The sequence below is a fragment of the Procambarus clarkii genome, chromosome 60, assembly GCF_040958095.1.
Source record: "Procambarus clarkii isolate CNS0578487 chromosome 60, FALCON_Pclarkii_2.0, whole genome shotgun sequence".
Lineage (NCBI taxonomy): Eukaryota > Metazoa > Arthropoda > Malacostraca > Decapoda > Cambaridae > Procambarus > Procambarus clarkii.
The window spans coordinates 3,930,791-3,955,442 of record NC_091209.1 but is presented as its reverse complement, the minus strand read 5'-3'; the positions used below and the strand labels follow the sequence as shown (position 1 = coordinate 3,955,442).

Below are 24,652 nucleotides of genomic sequence, written 5' to 3'. Positions count from 1 at the left end.
CGATGCAGTCTTGTCAGCTTTCGTGTTTCCTCAACACACAGTACCGTCCTCAACCAATACTGGGAAACACCAATGAGTCTACCCTAGCCACAGGCCTAGCACAGTCTCACTAGGTGCTTCCTCGTGAACGCCCACAATCACTCTCCAGCCTGGTGCTGGCGGAGAACATCAGCCTCGCGCTGCTGGGCCTCTTCACTAATAAAATACAAGGGTAGCTAACCCTTGGCAGGAGCTTCTTGCACTCCTCTGTAGCACCTTACTGTCAGTCTTTTCTTCCGCTAGCCAGTCCCGGTATACGCCGAATTCCGTCACTGCCACTTCACGGGCAGACTGTAGAACACTACACAGTTCTTCTTCGGCGCCAGTTCACTGCTTCCGTAAAGCAGATTGGAATAGAGATATTGGCTGCCCTGGGTAGACTGACTGTCCTCGTACCACAGCAGCTCTACGTCGACTCTGTGGATACAGACACGTCATCAGTACACTGGTCAGTACATGGGACACTAGGAAACATCACTTACGTACTCTGACAGAAACATACAACTCCACCTATAACAGATGGCGCTGATGTTCTAGGCGCCACCTCACCAGAGGTCAGCACCAGCTACCTCTCGAGCTGACATAGGACAGGAATCTAGCGCCTCTTGCTGGTATAATCCTGTCACCACTAGATGGCGTCGTCCAAGTTGTGGGGCGACTTCGGGAGCGGATTCACAGTTGGCATTGACGTCGCTGCTCCGTGCTTTGACAATGGAATCGGGTTCATAACATCTTCCCACCAAAAAGGAATTTGGTTTGGTCCTAAAAGGAAAAAAACTAATTAGTATCGTGACACTTCACCCATAGGACGAATGTAAATCATGGACTACAGTAGCGAGGACGTCCTGTCCGATGAACTGCCTTAACTGAGAGGTTTGGTACAGAGGGAAGGTAAAGGTGAGGGAGGGCACCTCTTGCTGGTATCTTTCTGCCACCACTAGATGGCGTCATCCATGTTGTGAGGGGTCTTCGGGAGTGGACTCACAGATGGCATTGACGTTGCTGCTCCATGCGCTGACGATCGAATCGGGTTCGTAACACCTCCCCACCAAAAAGGAATTTGGTTTGGGTTTCTAAAAAAGAGAAAACCAACCAAATTAATCAGGTGTTCAGATGCGTGACAATGCATCAGCTACAACGTTATCCACTCCTTTGATATGCTCAATCTGGAGGGGATATTGTTGAAGATGTAGACTCCATCTGGTGAGTCGAAGATTCTTCTGCTTGAACTGGGCTAGAAATTTCAGAGGGTTATGGTCAGATCGTACTAGGATGGGATGGCTATTACTAGTTAGGTACACCTCAAAATGTTGGACGGAACTGATTAAAGCCAACGTCTCTTTCTCTATCATGGAATAGTTGAGCTGACTGGGGGTAAACTTTTTTGAATAGTAGGCTACAGGATGTTCCACCTCCTTTTCATCCATCTGAGATAATACGGCCCCTAGGCCATAATCGGAAGCATTGATGGTTAGGATAAATCTATCCTCAAAGCTCGGGGCATCAAGACATTGCTCTACTCTGGGGAGAGTAGGTTCCTCTACTCTGGTTACATGCGTCAACTTTGCCTGCAAATTACATAAAATCTCTGAGTTAGTACTTTCTCATCCTCTTCCATTACCTCTATGTCATCTCTAAGTACCACCATGGTTATTGGATGCATATCCTTGCCTTCATACTTCTTTATCATATTAACATAGACCAAAGTTTCTTTCTTTCTGCGATCCGGTGTGCTGAGAATATAATTATTACAGGTTACCTTCCTCAAGACTTGATAAGGACCTACAAACTTTGCACTTAAACTTCCGGTCACTGTGGGAGAACATACCAACACTAGATTCCCCACTTGAAAATCCCTTTGCTTTGTTCTCTGATCATACCTGCTCTTGGTGGTAGCCTGGGTATACACTAAGGTTTTCTTTGCCATCTCCCAAGCAGAAAACGACCTGCCTTTATTAGTAGACAGCCAGTCCACCACGTCTACGTCGGTTTCCTCGTCCAGCCAATGGTCTCATTCCACTTCCAAAGGACCTATCACAGAGTGGCCATAAATCATTTCAAATGGAACTAGGAACTGATCTTACCGCAAATAGGAGGTAGGGTAGGTCTTCAACCCACTTACTCTGCCGGTCATAGCAGTATTTCCTCAGCATGCCCTTCAGCGTTTGGTGGAACCGCTCCAAAGCTCCTTGCGACTCGGGATGGTAGGCACTGGCTGTAATCTGTTGAATTCCAAGGTCAGCGATCTGTTGGCGCAACAAACGAGATGTAAAATTTGATCCCTGATCCGTCTGAATGGTCTTAGGAAGACCATATTGGGAGACGAACCAGAGTAGATGTTTCACCAGTACCTTAGCCGTAATGGTCTTCAGGGGGATCGCTTCTGGGTACCTACTAACCCGATCTAATATAGTGAACAGGTACTGCACCCCAGAGGTAGAAGGCGGAAGAGGGCCTACTATATCCAGAATGAGGTGCTCGAAGGGCTCACCTATAGAAGGTATAGGGCATAGAGGAGCTTTGAGGACAGGCTGGTAGCCTTCCCCCACCATCTGGCATGTGTGGCAGGATTTGCAGAAGTGTTGTACGTCCCTCTTCATGTGTGGCCAGCAGAAACACTTAGCCAGACGATGAAAGGTTTTTGAAACCCCACAATGTCCAGCAAATCTGTCGGCATGAGCCGTTTCTAACAGCTTAGCTCGGAACGTGGCAGGGATGGCTATCTGTTTACCTACCTCAGTTGACTGGGGATATTTCGGTGGGCACCTGTGACACAGGGGCCTCGTAGCCTGGTGGATAGCGCACAGGACTCGTAACTCTGTGGCGCGGGTTCGATTCCCGCACGAGGCAGAAACAAATGGGCAAAGTTTCTTTCACCCTGAATGCCCCTGTTACCTAGCAGTAAATAGGTACCTGGGAGTTAGTCAGCTGTCACGGGCTGCTTCCTGGGGGTGGAGGCCTGGTCGAGGACCGGGCCGCGGGGACACTAAAGCCCCGAAATCATCTCAAGATAACCTCAAGATAACAGTACAATGGGGCCTCAATTTATGATGCTAATCCGTTCCTAGAGATGGATCGTAACTCGAAATATCATAAGTCGAAGCGATTTTTCCCATAAGAGATAAAGGGAATTGAATTAATCTGTTCCCCACCCTCCAACATATTAACATACAAATACATTTTATACTGAATACGATGTGTTTTTCTAACTACAATACAGTACCTAAGTTGATCTTACTTTTATGGAGGGCTCTTGATGGTTTATGGAAGATGGTGATGAGGGGGGAAGGAGGAGAGTTGTTACTGTTTGGAAGGGGAGTCCCCATCCATTATAACATCAGGCAGTGAGGACCTTTCTGGTGTGCACTCCCTGGCACGTTTTGCCTGCATACCACTAGGACCTGGTTGTGGTTCAGTGCTTGTTTGTCTCACTACAAATTTGCCAAGAGACATTTGTTTTTCCCTTCGTTTTAACATTTCCCTGTAATGATGCATCACAGTGTCATTGAATAGGTTAAGGCAACGGCCTACTGCAGCTTGATTTGGGCAAGTCGTTTCAGCAAAGGTTTGCAATTCTTCCCTTGTTCACACATTTTCTTAATTGTTGAGGAAGAGACATTCTGTACTCTTGTTTCTGCTCTATGATCATCCTTACATGGGTTTTCATATGTTGAGCCTTACCACTGACTTTCCTGGGACTCATGGCATGATATATAATAATTATTTTAATGTTCAAAATGCAAAAAATCACCACAAACGCAGAATTTCTTATAGGCGCGATCATCACTAAGCGGGCAGCTGTAGTAAACTGAGGCAGGTCGAACCGCGTGACCGGGAACCACACACTCGGTCGACCCGAACGTGTACCAACAAATATCGGAAGTCGATGACACCATCGGATGTCGAGTCGCATTTTTCGATCAAATTTACATCGTAACTCGAAATTATCGTAAGTAGGGGCAATCGTAAGTCGAGGTGCCACTGTACTTCATTTGACAAGAAATATAGGTCACCTCCTTTCGTAGGAGAGACTATGGTATCTGCCAGTACCTGTACTAGAGGGTCCTTCCTCTGCTCTTCTATCAGACTTTCTCGGGTCCAGTATTCGGGAACTGGCATCGGGGCTGGCGGGTCTGATGCTACTCGTAATCTGTGGGGTAGAAGAAGAATCAAACATAGTACAGGCATACCTCAGAATACGAGTTTAATCCGTTCCTGGAGACGCCTCGTATTCTGAAAACTCGCATTCCGAAGTTAATTTCCCCATAAGAAATAAAGGGAAATGAATTAATCCGTTCCTGACTACCCCAAAAACCCCACATCAAACTAAATTTTTATACCTAATTTACCTAATTCATCTAAATAAACCTACAAAACTATGTTCCAGTTATTACTTACCTTGCTGTCGAGTGCTGTAGGCGTATGGAAGATGGTGAGGAGGGGGGAGGAGGAGAGGAGTTACTGTTTGAAAGGGGAGTCCCCTTCCATAATCACATCAGGCAGTGAGGACCTTTCTGGTGTGCTCTCCCTGGGACGTTTTACCTGAGTGCCACTAGGTCCTGGTTGAGGCTCACTGCTCGATTTCCTCACCACAAATCTGTCCATGGAAGCTTGCTTTTCCCTTCTTCGCAAGCTGTCTCTGTAGTAAGGCATCACATTGTCATTGAAAAGATTAAGACAACGGCCTACTACAGCTTTCTCTGGGTGAGTCTGTTCAATAGTTGTTTGAATCTCTTCCCACATCTGACACACCTTCTTAATTACTGCAGAAGGGACATTCGCTGGTGCTGTTGCCACCTCCTCCTCCACTGCAGAATCATTCGCTGCTGCGTTGGCTTGCTGTTCCTGTTGAAGGGCTAGGAGTTCTTCGGTGGTCAGTTCTTCGTTGTGTTCTTCCACCAACTCCTCCACATCATCACCATCCAATTCCAAGCCCATTTGCTGGCCTAGACTAACAATTTCCTCAACAATAGGCGCATCATTTATAGGCTCAAACCCCTCAAAGTCTAGTTCTCTCACACCTTCAGGCCACAATTTTCTCCAGCCAGAGATCAGGGTTCTTTGAGTCACTTCTTGCCAGGCTTTGTCAACGAGTTTTAAAGCACTACAAATGTTAAAATGCTCTCTCCAGAACTCTTTGAGGGTGAGGTTTGTGGCTTCAGTCACTTCAAAACATTTCCGGAAAAGTGCCCTTTCATAAAGTTTCTTAAAATTCGCTATGATTTTCTGGTCCATAGGCTGAATTAGAGGAGTGGTGTTAGGAGGAAGGAATTTAACTGTGAGGAATTTATTGTATCTAGGCAACAAATCATCTTCCAAGCCTGGAGGATGAGCAGGAGCATTGTCAAGGAGAAGCACGGCTTTGAGTGGCAATTGTTTCTCCTGCAGATATTTTTCTATGGCAGGGCACAGCACTTCATTCACCCACTCCGAAAAAATAAGCCTAGTCACCCATGCTTTTTTATTAGACTTCCACATCACACACAAATGGGTTTTCTGCACATTATACTGTTTGAAAACCCTTGGATTTTCAGAATGATACACTAGCAAGGGTTTAATTTTCAAATCGCCACTCGCATTTCCACACAGCACAAGCGTAAACCTATCTTTCATAGGCTTGTGTCCAGGCAAGGATTTTTCCTCCTTGGTAATGTATGTCCTCTTAGGCATTCTTTTCCAAAACAGTCCTGTTTCGTCACAATTAAACACTTGTTGCGGTAGGTATCCCTCAGCCTCTGCAAACTCTTTAAATTCGTCAATAAATCGTCCAGCGGCTGGTTTGTCTGAGCTGGCTGCCTCCCCATGCCTTCTAACACTATGGATACCACTTCTCTTTCTAAATTTTTCAAACCAGCCCCTGCTTGCCTTAAACTTTCTTATCTGCATCACTCGTTGCAGGGGTATTCTTTAGAAGGTCTTCGTGCAACACCCTGGCTTTCTCACAAATAATGGCCTCCGAAACACTATCACCCCTCAACTCCTTGTCGTGTATCCAAATTAATAACAACTTTTCCACTTCTTCAAGTATTTGTGGTCTTTGTGCCGTTAATGTTCTTACTCCTTTTGCCACTTTAGCACCCATAATCTCATTTTTCTTCTTAAGTATAGTGCATATTGTTGATGTGGCTTTGTTGTACTGCCTACAAAGTTCAACAACACGTGTACCGTTCTCATGCTTCCGAATGATCTCTTGTTTCTCCTCTATTGTCATCCTCACATGAGCTTTCTGGCCTTTATCCTTACCACTGGCTTTCTTGGGACCCATGGTGAGATATATAATAACAAATTGTATAGACAAGTCACCAAAAATCCAACAAAACACTGAAAATCCGCGAGAAGAATTGATGTGGGGGTAGTCACTGAGCGCGAGACAATGGTAAACTGAGGGGCGGTGGGGCAGAGGGGCGACGATCGCCGAACCACCACGCGCTAGGTCGGCCTGTACGCGTATCAACAAACTCGCGTCCCGAGGTAACCCTCGCCTTCCGAGACAAATTTTTGGAGTAAATACTGCTCGTCTTCCGAAAAACTCGCATACAGGGACACTCGCATTCCGAGGTACCACTGTATTTAAATCCGATGGTACCTGGGATTGAGCCTGAGATCTCGTTTGCACTGCAACAACTGGGCTTACATCTTCATACACTGGATCTTCCACGACCAGGGGATGGTTAGGCAATAAACCTAGGGCCAAGTCATTGGCCAAGATAACCTCAATTCCCTCTATAGGAAGGCCGTCCACCACAGCTAACTTACACTCGCCGCTGAAGTATTGTGACTCTAAATGCACTTTTATCAAAGGGGCAACGTACAATGTGGAAGGAAAACCGCCTAGGATAACATTTTGTTTCCTATCAACTGGTACTCCCTCGGGTAATGATTTCTCCAAAATCAGAGACTGGGCAGCTCCACTGTCTCTGAGTACTACCACGGGCTTACCCGAGTGGTCACTTGATACATACCCTTGGGAAGTGTATGGGGCGAACAACTCTTTTCTCTTCTCTAGGGTGGCCACCGGTGGTGCTATACTACTCTCCAGCATAACTTCCCTACGTGGATCGCTACCAGCACTGCCACGGCACTTAGCAGCCATGTACCCTCTCTTTCCACAGGTCCAACACACTACGTTCCTCCTTGGACTAATCCTTCTAGGACTACCTGGGGTTGATGTGGCGGCACTACGAGGGACAGTCTTATCCTCCGGTTTATGCTTTGCAGAGTATTTCGTGTAGCTCTTTGGGACATACCTAGTAGAAGGCCTATGTGTCAAGATGTATTCCTCAGCCATAGTGGCTGCTGCACCTAAGGTCTCTACCTGCTGTTCTTCTAGGTATGTCTTCAGATCCCCAGACAGGCAATCTTTGAAGTCCTCCAACAGTATGAGTTGTTCGAGTTGTTCTTTCGTCTTCACCTTTTGAGATGCACACCATTCCTGAAAAAGCCGTTCCTTGATGTTCGCAAACTCTGTGAATGTGTGCTCCAAGGTCTTCTTCAGGTTCCTGAACTTTTGCCTATAAGCCTCTGGCACCAACTGACAAGCCATGAGCACTACCTTCTTCACCGCGTCGTAATCACTGGAATCATCAAGCGACAACGTGGAGTAGGCAATTTGGGCCTTCCCAGTCAAGACAGACTGGATCGTGATGGCCCAAATCCCCTTTGGCCAACCCAAAGAGGCAGCAACCTTCTCGAAGGCAATGAAGAACTTTGAAACTTCTTTTTCATTGAATTTTAGGACCATCTTTATATATCTCACTGGAATGAAACTACTTGTTTCCTTTGTTTTCCTCTGACCACCTAATCGTAGCACTTCTAACTCGTGTAGTCTTAACTTTTTTTCTTGCCTTTCCTTCTCCTTTTCTTGTCTTTCTCGTTCTTCTCTTTCTCTTCTTTCTTCTCTTTCTCGCTCTAATTCCAACCGTTTCATTTCCATTTCCTTCTCTTTAATTTCCCGTTCTATTTCTAATTTCTTCTACTCTATTTATTACTCTTCTTCTACTCTTCTCACGATTTATTTCTAAGGTACGCATTTTGACAGTTAGAAAACTTATATTTAGTTCACCCGCATCACTCTCACTGTCACTGCCTTAATCTTCCTTTTCAGTGGAAGCCACCACACTTTCCTTTGTACTCTGTGCCTCGCTTTCCTGCTTCTCCTCGGCCTTTAAGTGCTTATGAACCTTCGATAAGATTTCAACTCGGGAATCACTTTCACGTACTTTGATCCCTAAATAAGCACTTACTAGCACAAGTTCCGGCTTTCCCAAATATTTCAATCTAGCAAGACAGTCCTCCTTGTTCAGGAATTCCTGAACATTGCCTAAATTCTCAATGGTTTCTTTCTCTGCCATTTTGTCACCAAGTTGTGCACGAGCACGCAACACACTGCTCTACTTAACACATTACACTTATAATAACTGAGCACTGCACTCGCCAATACTGCCATTAATCACACTGAGCACCGCACTCGCCAATACTGTAATTAATCACACTGAGCACTGCACAGGACATGTAACGTCCTGACACATAACGAACAGGGGAATTATTCACAGGGGGTTGCACTATGTCACCACCCCTGTCAAACGTACTTGTCGGATCTCGCTGGGGATGCCAATTATGTTACGGCCACAATGGGTCACAACCGGGTTCTTTGTTGATGGAACTAAAGTTCTGGTATCCGGCCCCAAGTTAGTAGTGACTTTCAAGGAGTGAGCTCAGTAATGCAAGTAAAACACAAAGGAGGGGGGGTGTTGCATTGAATACGACACTTCATCAATTATCAATATATTCACATATAATCACTTTCCCATCACCATATATATAATCCTAAAGGAATTATTAATACACTAAATATATACACAAGTGTCTTTCCCATGGAACACTAAGCGCTCCTCGATGCTCAATCGATGCAGTCTTGTCAGCTTTCGTGTTTCCTCAACACACAGTACCGTCGTCAATCAATACTGGGAAACACCAACGAGTCTACCCTAGCCACGGGCCAGCCTATACACAGTCTCACTAGGTGCTTCCTCGTGAATGCCCACAATCACTCTCCAGCCTGGTGCTGGCAGAGAACATCAGCCTCGCGCTGCTGGGCCTCTTCATGAACAAATACAAGGGTAGCTAACCCTTGGCAGGAGCTTCTTGCAACTCGCTAGTTACACTCCTCTGTAGCCTCTTACTGTCAGTCTTTTCTTCCGCTAGCCAGTCCCGGGATATGCCGAATTCCGTCACTGCCACTTCACGGGCAGATAGTACTGTAGAACGCTACACAGTTCTTCTTCGGCGGCGGCTCACTGCTTCCGTAAAGCAGAATGGAATAGAGAGATATTGGCTACCCTGGGTAGACTGACTGTCCTCGTACCACAGCAGCCCTACGTCGACTCTGTGGATACAGGCACGTCATCAGTACACTGGTCAGTACATGGGACACTAGGAAACATCACTTACTGACTCTGACATAGACTTACAACTCCTCCTACAATAGATGGCGCTGCTTTTCTAGGCGCCACCTCACCAAAGGTCAGCACCAGCTACCTCTCGATCTGACTGGGACAGGAATTTAGCGCCTCTTGCTGGTATCTTCCTGCCACCACTAGATGGCGTCATCCATGTTGTGGGGGGGGGGGGGGGCTTTGGGAGCGGACTCACAGATGGCATTGACGTCGCTGCACCATGCTCTGACGATGGAATCGGGTTCATAACAAATGTGTGTATAGAGTGTAATAACAGCAAAAGGCTTATGTTGGGATGAGCCATTTAGATGAGGGAGTGCGGGAGGCTGTCGTCTGCTGTGTGACTTGTTATGCAGTAGCCACTATGCCGTTTGTACACTATACCAGCTTAGTTTTTCAGTTATGGCGAATAAAACATGTAGATAGTTATATATAATGTGTGTATATAGTGTAATAACACCACAAACAGTATTATAGGAGGAGTAATTTTGGCGAGTTAGGTGTTGGAGTGCGGAAGGGCTGGTTGGGTGTGGCAGCCCACTCTTGTTTTTTGGACTCATCATGCCAACTTAGTGGTTCACTATGGTGAACACATATGTAGATAGGTATATACAATGTGTGTATATAGTGCAAAAACAGTTTGATTGATCGTGAAATATAATATACAAGTCACATATATGAGCCCCATATTTTTTAGCATAGCGATGTTCCACACATTGAACTATATAAATTTCACAAATTACGTACTTTTGAATAATATTACAGCATAAAACCAGAGAAGAAACGAATGAGAAACATCAAAATAATTGTGAAATATTATATTCGCGGCAATTGTCACCCCACGGGAGCCGGTCGGCCGAGCGAACAGCACGCGGGACTTGTGATCCTGGGTTCGATCCCAGGCGCCGGCGAGAAACAATGGGCAGAGTTTCTTTCACCCTATGCCCCTGTTACCTAGCAGTAAAATAGGTACCTGGGTCTTAGTCAGCTGTTACGGGCTGCTTCCTGGGGGTGGAGGCCTGGCCGAGGACCGGGCCGCGGGGACACTAAAAGCCCCGAAATCATCTCAAGATAACCTCAAGATAACGGGGAGGCAGGTCCTTGAGCGCTGCATTGCTCAGCGCCCATAATATGCTCAACTTCCCAGCTCCATCATGGCTAAAGTATGTCACATACAATATTTTTGTTAGTTTCCTGTGATCAGCAAGTGCATTTTAACAATATAAGAAGAGAAAAAAATTAGTTGGAAAGAATTTATTTTAGGCGCACAACAGGCGTCATATTTTATATTAGGCATTTCTTAGTCTAAAATAAAACTTCATGAATTTCTGTTAATAGAGAAATAAAATTTTTAGTAAATTTTCCAGGATCTGTGGTTCGATAGGCTACTTCAGGTAAAAGACATTCCTTGTGTAGATGTACAAAGTTTAACCACTTAACACTTTCGCGCTCTCGGCGCTCAAAAAAAATCAATACCCTAGATGCTTTCGGCACTTCGCGCCCCTACGCGTAAGACCGAAAAAGTGTACACTCTTTTGACTGTCCTGACAATAATTGAAGGCGCACGTATTTAAATTTGGTATCACTGTGTTCGCAATGAAATTGTCTATAAGAGCATACCTATAAAATGCCGCCCAAGCATAAGGAGTATCAACACCAAATAAAAAACTATGCAGATCACTCGCCGAGAGCGCCAAACAGAAACAAAATGTTTCCACTCTCTTAATGGTTGCGAAGCCTACAGTTGTCCTACATCGCTAATTTTGGTATCATTGGAATCGCAATAAAATTCTCTACACGGACATATGCATATGAATGTTTAATATAGGTAATTGCCCACCCGCAAGAGTGTGGGAAGTGGAGAGTAGTTAGCCGCGAGCGCACTGGCGAAAACACAGGGGGGAAATCATGCTTGGAAAGTTTATACATTTATACGTTTCCTGACCCTACTTTTCTATGGACGTATTTCTTTTTTATACCAATGTGTTCGCAATAAAATTTTCTATAAGATGAAATGTATAACATTTGTACAAAGCATGTGTAAGAGAAGCGCCAAATATAGAACCACGTCGCTCAGTATGCGTTCACGGCAGAAAGGAACGCATTGTTTTCGTTCGTTTGATGTTTCTCATGTTTATACTTGTTGAAACATTTATAATTTGTATGACAGTGATCGCAGTAAAATTCCCTACACAGACATATACATAACACATACAAATATTTCCCACGTGTTGGATATATCAACGGCTAAAGGGAACCCACTGCCACACGACCGCCACACCCAGAGCCACACCCTCCACACCCCCAAACATACTTTGTGTTTTTTTTTTACTCATAGAAGTTTATGTGATATAATATTCATTCTGGTACCAAAAAATTCGCAAATAAATTCTCTACAAAACGTATATAATACAACTTCTTATAGATGATAAAAAATTCCAAATAGGTGTACTTACCCTGTCTATGTTGATTGAAGATCAACAGTTGAGCATTTTTTCTTCACTCCACCATCTTCAGGCTTCTGATCCTGAAGTTGCTCATCTGATGTTTCTTAGGTGGAGTGAAGCTGTTGCCGGTGGTTATTTTTTCTCCACCCAAAATATCTTTCTTCGGTGGTACCTTGTGTAGCAAGGCGCAGCGCACAGTGCCACATCACAAGTTTTACATCCATATATCACGTCCCTCCTTTTGCCAGACTTGTAACAAACACGGCATCTTTTTTTTTTAGCCAAGTGCACGAGTTCATGCGTCAACTTGTAGTTGAGACGTTGTTCTGAATCTATAATTCTTGTATTTTTTGGATTCACTGGAAGAATATTGTCTTCTACAGGAACCACCAAACTTGTAGTAGAATCTTCTATGAAATCAGAAACATCAAGTGGTTCTATGTCCTCAATGTCCATTTCAGAATTTGTGGTTGATGAGTGGGCTTTAGGTGTTGAGGTGAACAGAGGACGCCTAGCACCAGATGGCCCGGGTGTTGAAACTGCCGCGTCAGCAGGAGGAGCTGCGCTGGCATCTATGTCGGGAACATGTGGTATACTTGTTGTTGTTGGCCATTCCTCGCTGTTCCACGCCAATAAGGCTTTTATTCCTACTGCGTGAAACTCTAATAGTGTTAGTTTTTTTGTATCTGTTGAGTAGTGGTTATACAATGCGTATGCATTGTGCATGGCCATTTGCAGAAAAATAGAAAGTGAAGGTATTGAATGGGTTTTAGGTACACGAGAATGGAAACGGAACGGAAATAAATGCGTAAAACGGGTCACGTTTGCCGCGAGAGGGGAGCACAGTGTGGGCACTTGGAGTGTCAACAAAACAATGGGCCGACCACGTGACCGGGTAGGCCGAGATGCCATGTGTTCGGTGAGGGAGAACGGGAATTTCATGGAGAACAATCTGAGAGTATCCCCATCAATTTCGGTTAAAAAATGGAATTTATAGAAATATTTTTTCGATTGACGAGAAAAGTAGGCAGTTATGCGGAATCGTAAGAAAAACCAGTGACGAGTTATCTCTACTCGAAAGCGCGAAAGTGTTAACTGCGCCAACTGAGTATTCTCGGTCGGCGGGAAATTGCACCAACCGAGAAAACTATTTTTGATTTTTCGGTACCAATTCTAAATGTGTACGAGGTTGGTTGTGTACGAAATGGACTCTTAGGACCTCCAGTGAGAGGCAACCATCTTGGAAAAAAATCCCAGAATGCCCTAGGGCTGCTGGCTGGGTTAGTACTGAATAAGCAACCATGTGTGGCGCACGCGCCTCTGGCTCCCAAACACTTGTCCGACGCGATGTTGAAAGGTATTGAAAGATAATGCTTTGTCAGTGAAATTCAAACCTTATTGTTTGAAGAACATAAGGATCATAATATTGGTGAAACTAGGCGCAATAAGAACATAACACAAAGGTCGGATGCAAGTGATACAGCACCTATAAGGACGATACAGCGAGCATATCCATTTGTAGCTCTGAGCATCACCCTTGCAATCCTATGCTATCTACAATTTATTTAGATGATACATAGATGAATCATTTTCTGCACTTAGTGATGATGCATCTGATACAAATAGCATAGATGAACAGTGTTAGCGGCTTCCATGGTGGTGTTTTCCATAGATATTTTCAAGAATACTTGAATCTCTTCCTAACTAACGGACACTCTTTGAGGCTAGCTGAATCTCTTTCTGACTGACAGACACTCTTGAGGTAAGCTGAATCTCTTCCTGTGTGGGACCATACAAAGTGATCTTTTCAAGACTACCTTACAAATTGATCTTTTCCTATAATCCTTTCAATACTACCTTATGCTTTACAAGCTTAGCTACATACAACCTACAAGTACTAAAGCCAAGGGTGTACGTGAGTGCGTTATTTGCAAGCACACAGAATGAAGAAACAGGAAGTGAAAATTTATTTGTACCTGGTGTACTGATAGTGAAGTCGCGCTGTGTACCATGGGCTACTTAGTTGATTATTACTCACTTCCGAAGTACTGAGTGTGTAATACAGTGTGTTACTGTGTAAATAGTGTGTGAAACTGTACATATGGTAATTATAGTGAATTTTTAACAAGTAATATTGTGACAATAAACCTTTATTGTGGACACATTACTGACACATGTATCACAGTTTCAGGGAACATTATGAACGTTCTACTGTATACACATTGTAAAGGACACAAATATGCATCATATACGATAAATAAAACAAATAAAATCATATTAGAAATACATAAAACAAATAACTGAAAATATATTTGTGGCAACACCCGGTGCTTGAATGGCCCGCGCTACCGTGTCTGGGGGATTCACCCATGGGCGACCAGGCCCTGATGACGCCACAGCGCACCTTGTCCACATCCCCACAGCCAAAGTAAGTGGAATTTGGTATTTATTTTTACATAGACATGTTCAGGGAAGGGAATTTATCATTTTACGAAGAAAAAAGAATTTTTTGGGAAAACTTTATTTCATACGCACCGGGGGAATTTCACAGTAAACTCGGCGCAGCTTGGTGGTTAGCCCTTAAATGGTGCATGGCTATATACTGATTGACACCCACAGGCGCAAAAAAAAAAAAAAAAAATTTCTTCCTAACCTGTTAAGTCGTGTTTCCTGATCACAGGAAAAAAAATTCAATTGTACTTACCAGCGATGTAATTGAGCCGAGAAGATGGGTGATGACATCACAGTTTGCATGTTCGCTCATGCACTGTGCGTCCCGGAGGCGTCGTGCGCGGTTTTCAAGCAGCCACAGTTGCCACGAATTTATTTTCGCGTCATTATTTACAGTGTTTACGCATGTATTCTTTGCAATATTAGTCACTAATTATGTTGCACATAATGTCACTTGACAGTTATTGTCAATATATGTTGCACACATCGAGTATACACATGCGCACACAAACGTTTTCCATTATGGCATTATATTATGTACAGTAATCACAATGTTCATTATTTTATATGTACACACTAGCACGCACTATGTACAGGTTTTTGCACTATTATTGCACATTTAGAAGTCTTGGAGTGTGTGGTAGTCTTGAAGCAGTCGACAGCACACAGGGAGCCGGTCGGCCGAGCGGACAGCACGCTGGACTTGTGATCCTGTGGTCCCCGGTTCGATCCCGAGCGCCGGCGAGAAACAATGGGCAGAGTTTCTTTCACCCTATGCCCCTGTTACCTAGCAGTAAAATAGGTACCTGGGTCTTAGTCAGCTGTCACGGGCTGCTTCCTGGGGGTGGAGGCCTGGTCGAGGACCGGGCCGCGGGGACACTAAAGCCCCGAAATCATCTCAAGATAACCTCAAGAATGCAACTCCACACCCTTCACACCTTGTTTGCACCATTTTACGTTTTTGCTCTCTTCGTTTTGTTGTTTTACATACTACACATGCACGTTGGCCTATTGCACGCTTTCCACCTGCTGGCAAATTCTTTAGTCTGTGTTGCTGAAAGGCATCCATGTGAGCGAGCCTGGGTGTTGCATCATGCTGCAACACTGGGTTCATGATTGGTCTTCGTATGCCAGGGACTTCTTGACCAAACTTTGCTAATAACTGCGTTGCAAATGTAAAAGCAAATGTACGGAACACAGGTTTACGTCCAGTTTTCACCAGGTACAAATTATAGCAGTTCAACATGCTCATGTCAACAAGATGGAAAAACACTTTTTTCGTCCACTTCAATGTTTTTTGCACACACTCGATAGTGCCAATCATCATGTCAGCCTTATCAATCAAACGCATGTTGATATTGTAGTAAAGAACACAATCTGGCTTATATACTGGTTCTCTCGTTACACGGTGCACCTTGCCACTGTTCAACATTGTACCATCATGAACGGTTGTCAGCAGGTTCACTTTTCTCTTGTCTTTCCACCGTACTGAGAGAATGTCATCCTATTTCCGTACCTGGCACTCACCAACTGCAAGTCCACCGACAAACACTGGCATTTCCCTTCTTCGTGGCCTACTGTGCCAACCAACCCGGTTCTATTTTCAATCAAGAACTTAGCTAGCAATGGACTTGTATAGTAATTATCTGTGTATAGGATGTGGCCCTTGTTCATCCATGGTGCCATCAGTGACTTCACCACACTACCCGAGAATCCATGTTCGTCGTTACCGGGAATGTCTACATTGCTAGCTGAATACAGAATCATGTGTAACACGTATCCTGTTTCACAGTCACACAGTACAAAGAATTTCAAGCCATATCTGTTTCGTTTTGAGGGAATATACTGTTTGAATGAAACACGTCCTTTGAATAGTATAAGGGATTTGTCAATCGCCAGCTTCTGTGCTGGTACGTAAAAATCTCTGAATTTTCCAATCACCTCATTCATATAGTGCCTCACTCGCCAAAGTCTATCCTCCTCAGTCCGGTCCTCATTAGTTGCAAAATGCACACACCTGAGGAGTATCTGAAATGTCTCTGGACATTTCCCGAAGAAAGGTGTTGGAATAGTCAGATCTTTGCTCCAGTAATCTGTGATAGCGTGTTTGACACAGTGTTTCATCAACATACATATTGCAAGAAACACATACATTTCCCCTATATTGGTGTCTTTCCAATGTTGCAAGCGTGAAAATTCTGATATATCTTTTCTAATGAGATGAGCCGCATGAAGGTTCGTTTGGTGTACAATATATTCCATGAGGGGCTCATCATAGAATGCGGTAAAATAATCACATTCACTCATATCATCACCATTATCAGGGAAAAGATCTGTAATCCCAATGTCTTTATCGTCAAAGGCAGGAATTCGGGGAATAAAACCAGCACCATCACTCCACACTAGTACACCTGGTGTCCTGCGAGACGCAGGGGACGCAACAGGGGACGCAGCAGAGGCACTACGGCGAGGAAGCGATGCACCCCGTGGACCAGGAGCTGAAGCTCGTCTATGCACAGTACAGCCGCTACCTGCACGTAAGGTAGAGGCACGTGCACATGAGGTAGAGGCACGTGCACATGAGGTAGAGGCACGTGCACATGAGGTAGAGGCACGTGCACGTGAGGTAGAGGCACGTGAACATGAGGCTCTTGGTGCCTCATGTTGTTCCATGCGGTGGCGCTTGGCTGGGCGAGACACTGCTGACGCGACAAAATCTTGCCCAGTAACACCACTGGTACTGGCACCAGGCTCGGTAACACTATGTTCTGATTCCACTTCACTAAAACCAGAAAAAGTCACCTTCCTCTGACTCGTCACCGAAAGTATCCTCAGACTCTAAATGATCACAGGAACTGTGTGGCCGAGGGAATATTGGGGTCGACGCTGGCCGAGGCGGCATGGGTGAGGGTATAGGCCTCGCCATAGGAGGCGGCTGTATCTCATATTCATTGTCCATGCTATCAACATCGGTCAATTGGGTGTAGTCTTTATCAATATCAGAGTCATCAAAGTCACTTTCCTCACCATCGGAAAATAATTCACTGGTTATTTGCTCTTGGGTGAGTGATTGCGTGGGGCGTGCCCGAGAAGCGTTCGGCCGTGCGCTCGACATGGTGGCTGCCGGGTAACTGAGGCCTCCCAAGCGATGGTAGCGTGAGCTGGATTTTTTTCAAAATGGCGGCTGTTTACTATAGCCCCTGGGCAGCGTATGGGGACCCCCTCTACCCCGGGGCTTTCAAATCGTGCTCGGTACGCCCGCGCATCATATGATGCAATGCGCAATATACTGCAAGTCGGGCAAAGCATCATATGATGCGATGCGCAATTGAAGGGTTAAGTATAGGTACTAAAAAAAAATTTGTAACAGAATATTATGTATTTCATTCATCCTGTATAAATTGGAAATAAATACTAAAAAAAAATGAAATTTAATATATTTTTATTTATTTTATATTTAAGTTCCTGGAAAGCATGCAGCTAAAATACGCGGCAGCAGCAGAGGAGGCAGGAGTTCATGTTGTCGGTGCGTGTGGGTATGACTCGATTCCTGCAGATATGGGCATCTCCCACATGATCAAGAATTTCAAAGGTATTAAATAACTATGTTGGTAGATTTTTGCATAATATTTGTGTCCTGTGCCCTAACTAATGGTTACCTATTTATTGCTAGGTAAACAAAGGCATCAGGTGGAAGAAAACATTGCCCAACTTCATTTGTCCTGGGGAATTGAATTGGGACCCAGTATGTTGATTATTTTAATATGTATTAGGGAGTATTGTAAGAGTTTATGTAGATAAAATTAAAGTTTATGCTGATAAAAGTAATGTAGATCAAGAATTTTTTAGTGTAGAGAAATGTAGAGATTTTTTTAATGTAGATAAAAAAAGTTATGTGGATAAAAGTACAAGAATGATAGTAGTCATTCCGGCCAAAGCACAAACAATGAGGCAACTTTTCTTTTCACCTCATTCCTTTATTCACCTAGCAGTGCTTACCTATGACTATGGGGAAGTGAGATACAGTATCCACTCAATTTAACGGCCTCTTTTATACCGATCTGCCGGTAATAACGACCGGTTTGGGAGACCGGTATTTAAAGCCACGTATAACGGTCTGGCGGTCGATGTTACCGAAGATCGGTATTGGGTTTGTCTTAGTATCAGAGGGTCCTCACATGGCAAGCAGGCCACCTACCCCTTTCATCCCCTCCCTCACCCTCACTGAACCTCTACCCCCACACCCTCATTTTCTGCCTCCCCCCCCCCCCCCAAGACCCTTCTGGGAAATGGCTCAGTAGACTGCCAGCCAGCCAGAGACAGCCTGGAGAATCTCCATCTAATAAAGCATTCATGAAACAAGTATTTTATAACTTTTTATTATCCTAATATTATTACTAAACAAAATCTGCAAGCAAAAATATATATGATGTACATCCAGAACTAAATAAAGAAACATCTGGTTAACTGGGTCAAGTGTTAGGCTTATCTCTTCCCTTCCCCACCACTAACACCCCCCCCCACCACCCGCCCCCCACCATACTTCCCATACACACGCTCTTTCTGCTTCACCTCATCATCCATTGCTCCATCCCTCCCTCCCTCTCTTCTTCCCTCCCTCCATCCAACCATCCCTCCCTCCTTCCCAGCTCCCTCCCTCCATCCAACCATCCCTCCCTCCCTCCATCCAACCATCCCTCCATCCAACCATCCCTCCCTCCCTCCATCCAACCATCCCTCCCTCCCTCCATCCCTCCTTCCCAGCTCCCTTCCTCCATCCAACCATCCCTCCCCTACATCCCTTTGTCCTTCCTTCCCTTCCTCCCTCCCTCCCTCCCTCCCTCCCTCCCTCCCTCCCTCCCTCCCTCCCTCCCTCCCCTCCCTCCTTCCTTCCATTCCTTCCTTCTCTCCCTCCTTCCTTCCTTCCATCCCTCCCTCCTTCCTTCCTTCCATCCCTCCCTCCTTCCTTCTCTCCTCTCTTTCCTTCCATCCCTCCCTCCCTCCCTCCCTCCCTCCCTCCCTCCCTCCCTCCCTCCTTCCTTCCATCCGTCCCTCCCTCCCTCCTTCCTTCCATCCCTCCCTCCCTCCCTCCCTCCTTCCTTCCATCCGTCCCTCCCTCCCTCCTTCCTTCCATCCCTCCCTCCCTCCCTCCCTCCTTCCTTCCATCCGTCCCTCCCTCCCTCCCTCCTTCCTTCCATCCCTCCCTCCCTCCCTCCCTCCCTCCCTCCCTCCCTCCTTCCCAGCTCCCTCCCTCCATTCAACCATCCCTCCCTCCCTCCTTACCTCCATCTCTCCCTCCCCTCCATCCCTCCATCCCTTCCTCCCTCCCCTCCATCCCTCCCTCCTTCCTTCCTTCCTTCCTTCCTTCCATCCAAACATCTGGTTAACTGGGTCAAGTGTTAGGCTTATCTCTTCCCTTTCCCCACCAACGACACCCCCCCTCCCCCCCAAACTTCCCATACACACGCTCTCTCTGCTTCACCTCAACAACCATAGCGCCATCCCTCTCTCCCTCCCTCCATCAATCCATCCATAAATCCATCCCTTCATCCATCTCCATCCTACCATCCATCTCCATCCACTCCCTTCCTACCTATCACCCAGCCTCTGCCTGCCTCCCTCCCTCCCTGCCTACCACCCAGCCTCTGCCTGCCTGCCTCCCTCCTTGCTGCTCCCTCCATGCCTACCACCCAGCCTCTGCCTGCCTCCCTCCCTCCCTCCCTGCCTCTGCCTGCCTCCCTCCCTCCCTGCCTCTGCCTGCCTCCCTCCCTGCCTCTGCCTGCCTGCCTCTTGCCTGCCTGCCTGCCTCCCTCCCTCCCTCCCTCCCTCCCTGCCTCTGCCTGCCTCCCTCCCTGCCTCTGCCTGCCTGCCTCTTGCCTGCCTGCCTCCCTCCCTCCTTGCCTCTCCCTCCCTGCCTACCACCCAGCCTACCACCCAGCCTCTCCCTGCCTCCCTCCCAAGCTCTGCCTCCCTCCCTGCCTACCATCCAGCCTCTGCCTGCCTCCCTCCCAAGCTCTGCCTTCCTCCTTGCCTCTCCCTCCCTGCCTACCTCCCAGCCTCTCCCTGCCTGCCTGCCTACATTTCAGCCTCTCCAACCCTGCCTGCCTGCCCATCCACCCACCAGTCAGCCATCACTGACACGAGTGCATTTGGAGCTGACATGGTGCACGGATGTTCCTTGATTGTGCCGATATGTCCAACAAAGTCACGGAGTGAATACTCCAGCCTCATGACAAATCAAAACAATGAGCCGTGAATCTGTGACGCCACAGGGTAGAAGGCACTAGAGTGGTGGACCCAGTGGCTGTCTATATAAAATATATCTTTCCTGAATGTTACTTGAAAAATTACCTACACTTAACTTCGGAAATACCAGAGCTCCAGAAATAATGACCAGGGTACAGCCCCATATAGACCGTTAAATCGAGTAGATACTGTATAGCTCTTTATGCCCCACCTCCTATCCATTTATGTTTGATATACTAATTACCCCCTCTCAACATTAACATTTAAATCATATTTTCTGTGGGAAGCCCCGTCGGCTCCCTGAAGCTATCTGAACTGATATAATGCTCTATTAGTTTGGGGGGTCTTCAGTCACAGGAGTCCTTTTGCCTACTGGGGGATCACGAGCTAGAACCTGACCCCCCTGAGAGAGGCGCATGGAGCAATGGCTCATGAGCACTTTACATGTAAAGTACAGTATGTCGTAATTGCCATAGACTGGGGAAGCACCCAGAAAGATAGATGAAACAAAACAGATCACAATCTGGTGAAAATTGCGGCCTCCATTCGAAAAGAGCTAAAGAACTCCCCCCAGGAAGAAAACAAGCAACACTTCATCTACCTTCAGCTAGCTAGCACTCCTGCTCATTAGTGCTACAAATCCTCCCCCCCATCCCTCGCACCCTAGGGGGAAAGTGGGAGCTGGCAGCCCACCACACCAGTTCTTGAACTGATGTAATTACCTAAGTATAATTACCTAAGTGTAGATACAGGATGAGAGCTACGATGTGGTGTACTGTTTTCTCAGCATTTTTTGTCATATAACGCATTGAAATTACTGAAGGTTTTGGCCTCCACCACCTTCTCACCTAACTTGTTCCATCCATCTACCACACTGTTTGCAAAAGTGAATTTTCTTATATTTCTTCGGCGTCTTTGTTTTGTTAATTTAAATCTATGACCTCTTGTTCTTGAAGTTCCAGGTCTTAGGAAATCTTCCCTATCAATTTTATCAATTCCTCTTACTATTTTGTAGATAGTGATCATATCTTTTCTTTTTCTTCTATCTTCTAGTTTTGCCATATTTAATGCCTCTAACCTCTCCTCGTAGTTCTTGCCCTTCAGTTCTGGGAGCTACTTAGTAGCATGTCGTTGCACCTTTTCCAGTTTGTTGATGTGCTTCTTAAGATATGGGCACCATACAACCACTGCATATTCCAGCTTTGGCCTAACAAAAGTCATAAACAATTTCTTTAGTATTTGTCCATCCATGTATTTAATAGCAGTTCTGAAGTTAGAAAGCGTTGCATAGACTCCTCGCACAATGTTCTTTATGTGGTCCTCAGGTGATAGTTTTCTATCTAGAACAACCCCTAAATCCCTTTCTTTATCAGAAGTCTTTAAAGATTTCTCACATAATTTATGGGGGGAGCCCCGTCAGCTCCCCGGAGCTTTACCAGGCTGATATGCTAATGTCAGACTTTGGCATCAGTCATGTGTATGGAGTTCTAGGGCCTACCGGGGACTACGGCCAGAACCTGGCCCCCTCATAGAGGCAAGGGGAGCAATGGCCTATAGAAACCCCCGTGTGGTTGGAAGCATTCTATATCTGCCATCGACCGGTCAAGCATCCAGAAAGGTAAGCATTCCAAAACAAACCCCTATTCTGGTTAAAATTGCTACCAAAAGCTAAACTAGTGGATAGAACTCCCCAACAGAAAACAAGCAAACTAGTATGACGTCACACGTCACTGCGCCGCTGTCTGCGCAGCTCCTCCCCTCCCCGGGAGGGGGAAGGGGGAGCCCCAGACCTCCCACGCTGGCTATCCACCCATCAGTTCTTCAGCTGATGCTATAGGCACCAGTTGTGTGCTCCGGCTCCAGTAGTTGTTTCAGCACTGTACCTAAAGTGTGGTGTCTGTCTTCGAAGTGGTGTGTGAGCTGGGTATGAGTCTCCAGTACTCGGGCTGCATGCGCCTAGGGTTCTCTTCCCTAGGTGCCCTATAAGTACTGCCCTTGGGGCTTGGGGCCACCTTCCACAAGTTCCTTGGGTTCTGCCCCTGCTAGGCCGTTTACTGCTTTGTTTTCAGCCGCTCTTTGTGTGCTCGGTTGTTCTGTCTCCCTTGTTCGCCTTAGGGTAAGGGGCAGTTTTGCACTGGTAGGGCGCAGGGTACTGTGCAACTTGTCTTTACCAATCATGGCGGCCGGCTCTGTTCCGCTTGGGTACGCTGTCCTCTTGCGGGGTTTTCTTTTTCTTTTTGTTTATCTACCTGGTGGGGGGTCTGCCTTTGTTCTTGCCCCTTGTGTCCCTTGTGTTCTGAGTGTTTTTCTGGTGGTACCCCCTGCTAGGTCCTTGTGAGTGTACACGTCCCGGGGGTTCAGCTCTTAGAAAGTTGTTTGATAGCTTTGGGCGCCGGTTAGCAGTACCCTGCCTGGGATTACCTGAGCGCGAGTCCTCTTATAGTAAACGCTTGGGACCCTGGGAAACCCCTGGGGGCGTGCGGGTCCGATGGATGTGACCCTAGAGTCCCCCCATCGCTTTCAGAGAGTTTGAGGGGTTGCTCTTACCCCTTGTCTCAGGGTGACTCTCTGTTTTGCCTCTGTCTGCTACCTGTGGGGTCGGTGACACCTTCAACCCGGAGTCCTGCGAGTTTTGTTGCTCGTTGTGGCTCTGTTACCCAGTTGTGCTGACCAAGCGGGTACGGGCAGCAGGGGCGTTGCACTTGAGCCTTGGTGGTGGCAATGCTCTCGTCTGTTTGCTCCCTGGGAGCCCCGGGGCTGCCCCATTTTTGGTTCATGTTTGGACTTTGGGGTGTTGGTTGCTTCGGTTCCTTCCACGCCCCCTTGTCTTTCCCCTGGATCCCCCCTTTCTGCCTGCATCCAGTTCCTTACCGTCTGTGGGTTCGGGGCGGGGTTTGATGGTTTTGGGACTCGGGCAGTCTTGGGGAATTCCCCTTCTGGGGTACTGACGGGGGTTATTTGAGCCTGTTCCTCCAGCTGTGTTGTAAGAGTCTGCCAGTGGGCTCCCTTCCTTAGTGTTTTCATGGCTGCCCCGGTTTTCTGGTACGGCTGATGCTTTGGGGGGACGGCTCGGCCCCGGGACCCTGTCGTGTAGGTTCCCGGGGCTGGGGAGGGGCTGACTTGGGGGGCCTTGGCCCCTTAGGACCCCGTGGGGGTTTTTCTTCCCCTCTAGGCAGGGCTTGTGGTTACGTGGAGTAGGGTTTTTCCTCCCCACTCGCCATACGTTTTGTTGGGCGTCGGCCCCTCCCCGGGCTCGGTTCCTTGGCCTTTGAGTCGGTTGTTCCGTCCTGTGGGTGGATGCTCCCCCCTTTTTGGGACGATGTCTTCGTCATGTTTCCCGTTCATGGGGTTCTACCTGACTTCTGGTCTCGGGTGCGCCTGTGCTTTTGTGTGCCTTCGGGACTGGTGTTTGCTTCTGTGTTCTCGAGGGGTTGGGAAGGTTTTTGCTACTTCCCGTATTGTTGGAACGTCTGTCGGCTCGCCGTTTTGGGGTACTTGTAGCCGGTTGGGCTACTTGTGGCCCAGATGGGCTACTTGTAGCCCAGTTGGGCTGTTTGTGGCCTGGTTGGGCTGCTCGTGGTCCGGTTGGGCTGCTCGTGGCCCAGTTGGGCTGCTCGTGGCCCGGTTGGGTTCCCTTTGGGCTCTTTGTCTTCGCTTAGTTGGCCGGTTTTGTTGCTCCTGCTTCCTCTTTTGGCTACTTTTCTAGTGCAGTAGTCCTGGCTGGCGCCTTCCCGCAGAGCGGGTTGTGCAGTTCGGCCAGTGTGTCATGCGCCTGGAGTTTGTGTTGGTCTGGGCAGTGAGTTTCAGTGCTGGTGTTTTGCGCCCTTTTTTCTCGGGAGCTTCGCCTCTCGCTCTTCTCCCTTGCTCCGGTATGTGCCCCTTCGCTCCGGCGGTGTCCTGGTTTCCAGCTGTGGGGAGGACGCTAAGGTTTTCCCTGTGTCATGGGTGTGAGTCGCCTTCTTCACCTCTACCCTGCTCTCCTGCGTGTCCAGCTCTGGCTTCTTCACCTGGCGG

At 46.8% G+C, this 24,652-nt stretch overlaps 1 protein-coding gene across 4 annotated transcripts in view; it reads left to right on the top strand.

Moving 5' to 3' along the window:
• The window catches only part of LOC123766697 (saccharopine dehydrogenase-like oxidoreductase), a 356,813-nt gene that overhangs the window by 56,307 nt on the left and 275,854 nt on the right, over window positions 1-24,652 (top strand). For all 4 annotated transcript variants that reach the window (XM_069307404.1, XM_069307405.1, XM_069307406.1 and 1 more), the window contains one exon: window positions 17,855-17,984. In XM_069307404.1, the coding sequence (XP_069163505.1) occupies window positions 17,855-17,984 (130 nt within the window). The remainder of the gene's footprint in view (window positions 1-17,854; window positions 17,985-24,652) is intronic.